The sequence below is a fragment of the Aethalodelphis obliquidens genome, unplaced genomic scaffold, assembly GCF_003676395.1.
Source record: "Aethalodelphis obliquidens isolate GAN/ISIS:26980383/991018 unplaced genomic scaffold, ASM367639v1 scaffold43, whole genome shotgun sequence".
Lineage (NCBI taxonomy): Eukaryota > Metazoa > Chordata > Mammalia > Artiodactyla > Delphinidae > Aethalodelphis > Aethalodelphis obliquidens.
Window position 1 is genome coordinate 14,156,022 of NW_020837987.1, and position 6,226 is coordinate 14,162,247.

A 6,226-nucleotide genomic window follows, 5' to 3' on the forward strand; every position below is an offset into this window, starting at 1 on the left:
TTGCATCTCCCTAAGCCTGTGTTTAAGGGCTAATCACTTCGCCCAGAGATTGTAAAGTCCGCTTACCAAAGCCTATCATCCACTTTTCTGCTGCAAAATAAGAGACAATAGAGAAGGGACAACTCCTCTGTCCCCACTTTATAAATGGAGCAGTTGAGAAATCGGAAGTCAGAGCCGTTCTCAGGAAGCAGGAATTTACTACGGCATACCCACCTACCCCCAGGGACCAACGCACAAGTTTCCCGCCAGTTTCTAGATACCTAGATATCTGGAGACCTAGCTGTTTATTTCCCTAGCTCTGTCTGGCGAGCTCTCTGGGGGGAAATTGGATAGGAGGGAAGGGGGCGCCTAACCAACTCCCTAAGTGCCCCACGGTGTCGGAGACCCTGGCCTCCCTGTGGGGCTCTGGACCTTAGACCCTTAATCATAAGGTCCCTTTAAATACTTTGTCCCTTACCTGAGTCCCGCCCAGGGCAGGTAATCGCAAACCCCGCCCCTCTGGCCAGAAACCGGGATTTTGCCGACTATAGTTAACAAGGTAACCCCTCCTTCCTCTCCCCTCCCTTCTCCCCTGTCCCCCTTCACAGCTGGCTGCAGCTGGCCGAGGAGGCCCTGATTAAGGAGGAGGGGACAGTGCTCACAAGTCTAGGCAGGTAAGTGAATGTCCCTGGAGGCAGAGCTTGGCTTGGGGACCCTGGCTACCTGGCTCCCTGCTCTTCTGGGACCCAGAGGTTGGGGCCCCCAAACCCAGGAGTCCAGGACCGCTGCCCCCTCCCCCAGCTCCTGGACCCCAGGATACAGGCCTCTGGTTTTACCTCTTCTGTAATCGTTGATTCTGTGGCTGAATGTGGCAATGGGCACAGAGAGGTGGATATACATGGAAATTACCAGGAAGAAGGAATCCCTATCAATGGACATGTTTATGAGCTCCTACTTTGTGCCAAAACCCATGCTGGGGGCTGCAGACACAGCAGAAAAAAAGATAAAACTCCTGGCTCTGGTTTCTGGAGGGACACTGCCTTTGCTGAAATCCTGCCTCTGAATCTTGCAAACTTTATGAACTTGGGCAAGTTCTTTTACTTCTCTGCGTCTCAGTTTCCTCCTGTATCAAACGGAGATAATAATAGCACCGTGGTGAAAATGAAACTGAGTTGATAGAGGTAAATGACCTTGAATAGTGCCTGGTCCAGGATACAGGCCACGTAAGTGTCTGCTATTATTATAATTCCTGGACCACAGGGTCTGGGCAGGGAGACCTGGCCTCATTCTCCAGGAGCTGAGGCACTTCTCACCTAACCACATTAGTGTCCACAAAATATGAGGAGCCACCGCTCTGTGCTGCTGCTGTACCTGGGACTGACCACCTGCCTGGACACCTCACCCAGTGGGGAGCAAGACCAAGGTGAGCGTTTGCAGGAAGAGCTGGAGTCCAGGCACAAACATCCACCTTCCTCTGGCCCAGGAAAAACCCTGCCTGCAGTTGCCTCCTCCCCCAGGACCCCATAGCTCTTCATCCCCTTAAGTTCTGGCTCCTTCATGTCCCCAGTCCTAGGAACCCTCCATTTTTCTGTCTCTTATGTCTTTTGGGTCCAGAAGTCTTCCTGGACTCCCCAGAGGCCCAGAGCTTCCTGGGCAGCCGTAGGCGGATTCCACGAGCCAATCACTGGGACCTGGAGCTGTTCACGCCAGGGAACCTGGAACGGGAGTGTCAAGAGGAGAGGTGTTCCTGGGAAGAGGCGCGGGAGTATTTTGAGGACAATACTCTGACGGTGAGGCCCTGGGGTCCCCGGAGTCCCTCTGTCTTCTCCAGGACCTGGGCTGGGGGGGAGGGTCCTGCCCCTCAGCTCCCTCTCCCCTCGTGCCTCAGAGATCATCAGGGCGGGCTGGTTTGGGGGTAGAATCTCCCAGCTGATGCCTCCTTTCTGCCTTCTCTCCTTCTGCCCATTCAAGGAGCGCTTTTGGGAGAACTACATCTACAATGGCAGAGGAGGTGAGTCGGGGGAGCCCTCATTCTGTGCAACTAAGGCAGCTCCTTTCTGTGGCGGCTGAACGAACATCCCCCAGCCCGATCTCACCCCCTCCATGTTCCATGCTCCTGAGTTCCTGGATGGGGTTGGTAAAGAAATCCCCTCCTCTGAGACTAGAGCCCTTGCCCGAGGAACCCACCACACCTTATTCGGAATAGGTCCCATGTCCCCAGGAAGGAGGACAGTTGGAAGGAGAAGCTACAGCCTCAGGCTCAGAGGCCCTGGCCCACCTGAGCCCCTCTTTGGAGTCCAGAGCCCCAGCCCCTTCTGCAGCTTGGTTGCTAGGGGGTTGCTCCCTAGCAACGGGTCTGGGCTAGGCCAATTGGTGGAAGCCTGTCTGTCCTCACCTGCCCGATCAGCCCAGCCCCAACCCCTCCTCTGAGTTCTGAGGCCCCATCGTGGCTGCAGCCTTGTTGCTAAGAGGGGGCTGCTCCTTAGCAACAAAGCCTGGCCAGGCTGGACCAAGGAAGACAGCAGCACTCACTACCTGGTTGGCTTCCCCTCCCCCACAACCCCATCCTGGCTTCAGCCTGGTTGCTAAGGAGGCCTTCTTCCTAGCAACCACACCTAGCCAAGCTCAGGACCCAAGGCCTCCTGCCCACAGGAGGACCCCCCTCCAGGCACAGGGCATCTCACCCCTGAGTGGCCTGGTTGCTAGGGGTGTTTCCACCTTAGCAACAGGCCCTAAGTCTGGGCTGAAGTCCTCACATTGGTTGCTAGGGGAGGTAACTGCTTTGCTACAGGCCTATCAAGGCCTGTTGGCTTCTCGAGTCCACCTGAAACATGTCGGAATCAGGAAGGCCGTCCCCCACCCCCCGCTTCTTCGTGCAGCTTTTTGCTAAGAGGGCTAAAAGCCTGAGGTTTACTGTTTGAGGAAAGTCCCCCCTGCCCAGTGCTAAAGGGAGTTTCCCCAGCAGCAAGACCTAGCAAGGCCTCACAAAGCCAGGGTCCTCCCTGTGCCCCACCCCCCTTTTCCTCAGACATGAAGCTTTGATTGCTAAAGCCGCTTCACCTTGGCCAAGGGTCCCCATGAGTTCTAAACACCAGCGGTCTGTTTTTGAGGGGATGTCCCTACATTCCTCCTTCATAGATAAATTGTTCCTTGCCTTCTGGTAAGGCCTTGCCCCTCCTTAGCCTGGTTGGTAAAAGGTATTGCATTCCAGAGGGCACGGGGTTGCTAGATAAAATACAAGACAGCTCCCCCCACAGCCCAGTTAAATGTGAATTTCAAATACACAGGAATAATTTTTTAGTATATCTCATATATTCCATGGGACATACTTATACTAAAAAATTAGAATTCCCTGGCAGTCCAGTGGTTAGGACTCCGTGCTTCCACTGCAGGGGGCATGGACGGGTCCGATCCCTGGTCGGGTAACTAAGATCCTGCATGACGTCTGCGGTGGCCAAAAAAAAAGAAATTCACTGTTTATGTCAAATTCACATTTAACTGGGTATCCTCATTATTATTTGCTAAATCTGGCAATGCTCAATATGGGGGTTCAGAGAGTTGGCTGTCTGAACTCCCTACCCTAAGTAAGCATGTCACCTGCAATCTTAGGAGGGTTCTCTCTCCTCTCAGAGAGACAATTGTCCTATTTTCTAGTCTCAGATGAGGTTATCCCAGGCCCTTTCTGCATTTAATTCATTGCATTTTTTGCAACCTATTAGGGGTTATTATTCCCATTTTACAGAGCAGGAAATGGAGGCTCACAGAAATGAGTGAGGTGAGTTGCCTGAGTTCACACAGCTAGGAAGTGGCCCCAGCTCTGCCTTCTTGGCCAGTCGTCTTCCCTCAGGGGAAATCTGGAAAGGTTTCCCCTACCTCAGGGGAAGGTATCTGGATGTTGGAGAGGGTGACAGCCCCTGACGCTGTGCCCTCCTCCCCCCCACAGGACGTGGACGAGGGGACGTAGCAAGCATGGCTGTGGGGCTGACAGTGGGCATCCTGCTCATGGTCCTGGCCAGCCTGGGAGCCTTTTGGTATCTGCATTGCCGTCAGAAACGAGGCCAGCAGCCCAGTCCTCAAGAGTAAGGGGGATTTGGGGAGGAGGGGCTGGGGAGCAGGGAAGGGAGGAAGGGTCAACCTAAGGAGATGGGCCAGATTGGGGGCGGTTGGGCGCTGCTGAAAGATCTGAGGAGACCGTCATGTGGAGAGTGAGTCTGCGAGATTCTGTGTCCAGTTGTGGCATCTCTCTGACTATATCCACAGCACCTGGCACAAAGTAGGAACTCATTCAATATTTGCTGCCTGGCTGTCTTTGCAGTACCCGTTTTATGTGTGATTATCATTCTGTGGGTATTATATCTGGTGAGGCTGCAGCCTGTGGTCTGTGGGTGTCTGTGGGATGTCAGTTTCCGTGGTGACAAGGTGTAGCTGTGTTTGTGTGTGCCTATGTCAGTTGTCTAGGTGTGTCTCTCTCAGTGGCAGGGTCGAAGAGAGGGCTTGAGCATAGTCTTGAAGTATAGTGGGTCTAAAGGTTTCTAGGAAGGGTTTATTGTTAAGAGTGGATCTGGCAAATTTGTGGCTGAGTGTATCTCTGTTGTTTCTGTCTGTTTCTTGTGTGTGTCTGCCTGCCTCTCTGCAGGGCTGCGTCTTTCTCCACGACTCTCTGCTTGTATCTGGAGCACATGTGTCTGTGAACGAGTCTGTCTCAGCAGTTGTTGATTTCTGTGGCTGCCTGTCCCTGTGCATCTATCTGCCTGTCACTTCGAAGTGCTTTTCTGTGTGTAGAGTCAGGTTGAAGGTGACTCTTTTTCCTTGGTCCATCTCCCTTCCACCTCTGTCTCCCCACCACCCTCAGTGTCTCTGTCTCCCTACCTCTTTCCTCCTTCTCCCAAGGCTCTCTATCCTGCTAACAGTGCACCTTCTTGTCCCCAGGGCCGAGCTCATCAGTCCCCTGAGCTCTCTGAGTCCGCCGACGCCCCTGCCTCCACCCCCACCCCCAGGCCTCCCCACCTACGAGCAGGCGCTGGCGGCCTCTGGGGTGCACGACGCACCACCGCCCCCCTACGCCAGGTATGGGGCTGGGCTTCTGCCTGGGGGCGGGGCGCAGAGGGGAGGGCACTGCCGGAGGAGGGGCGCGGGCTTAGGGGCGGGATTTGGAATTTTGAGCTTATTATCCGGGGCGAGGCTTGGAGGGCGGGGGCGTGGCCTGAAGAGTGTGAGTGTGTGTGTGTGTGTGTGTGTGTGTGTGTGTGTGTAGTATTATAGGTGTGTTTGTGTGTGTGTAGTATTATAGGGGTGTGTGTGTGTGTAGTATTATAGGGGTAGGGGTGTGTGTGTGTGTGTGTGTAGTATTATGGGGGGTGGGTCTTGTACCCAGAGGATAGGCTGAGACACCCAGGGTGGGTCGGAGTGGTCTTGGTTGAGGGGGCAAAAACAGCCGGGCCTTTGACTCCCCACTGTGCCCCTCTCCTTGCAGCCTCTGGAGGCCGCGCTGAAGAGCTGTTTCGAGCTGTTTCGGAGTCGGGGTTCTCCGAACCGTGCCCCAGATTCACACCGGATTCCGGAAACCCCCAGGCCTCTTAAACTCCGGAGCTGAGCTTGGAGGGGTGATGGCAGTAGGGATCGTCCAGCCCGAGGCCTACCCTAACACACGTGTTTCCGCCGCCTACGGATACACGCAAGTTCCCGGGCAACGTGTTCCCGCGTCCCGGCGCCTCGCAGGCCCCCACGCTCTCCTAATGGTGGGGGTACCCACCAGCCCCGCCCCCGGGATAGGCGTGCGTGGAAACTCCGACTCAGGCGCGCAGTGCCTCGCAGACTCGCGTGTGAGTAGGTGTGACACGGCCATCTCCCTCAGTGTCACGGGCCACGGACAGGCAGAGCCCCGCCTGTGTACACGCGTGTTTTCGTGTGCTCCCCGTGCGCGCACGGGGGCACTCTGCAATCCAGGGAAAGGGTGGGGGGCATATTTGCAAGCGTGCTTGGTTGGGGGCAGGCGCACACTGCACCTGGGGGACTGGAGTTGAGCTCTTTCCCTAAATAAAAACCCTTTGGAAAAGAGACCCAAAAGAGTGAAATAATGCAAAAAAAAAAAACAAATAAACTGAACCGCGTTCCCGGGCGCGACTGCGCACGGCAGAGCTGGCTTTCTGTACAAACGCTGCGCCCTACACCCTCAGGCCCTGCTAACGCTCTGTGTCTGCCTCGCTCTTTTTTTTTTTTTTTTCATTTGCACGGGATTGTGGGAGGA

General features: G+C 55.0%; 1 protein-coding gene across 1 annotated transcript; it reads left to right on the forward strand.

Moving 5' to 3' along the window:
* The first annotated feature begins 61 nt into the window (after positions 1-61).
* Positions 62-6,036, forward strand: PRRG2 (proline rich and Gla domain 2). The gene is made up of 7 exons (XM_027080259.1): positions 62-653; positions 1,306-1,402; positions 1,594-1,769; positions 1,951-1,990; positions 3,923-4,058; positions 4,909-5,046; positions 5,453-6,036. Exons 2-7 carry the CDS (start codon positions 1,318-1,320, stop codon positions 5,469-5,471), a joined length of 594 nt encoding a protein of 197 aa, XP_026936060.1. The 5' UTR covers positions 62-653; positions 1,306-1,317; the 3' UTR covers positions 5,472-6,036.
* Positions 6,037-6,226: the final 190 nt, after the last annotated feature.

What these genes read in the sequence shown, in the direction of transcription:
- PRRG2 (XM_027080259.1), top strand. Translation starts at nt 1,318, where the DNA reads ATGAGGAGCCACCGCTCTGTGCTGCTGCTGTACCTGGGACTGACCACC. An exon ending in CAGTGGGGAGCAAGACCAAG is followed by an intron (nt 1,403 to 1,593) that starts GTGAGCGTTTGC and finishes TTTTGGGTCCAG; the next exon opens with AAGTCTTCCTGGACTCCCCA. An exon ending in TTGAGGACAATACTCTGACG is followed by an intron (nt 1,770 to 1,950) that starts GTGAGGCCCTGG and finishes TGCCCATTCAAG; the next exon opens with GAGCGCTTTTGGGAGAACTA.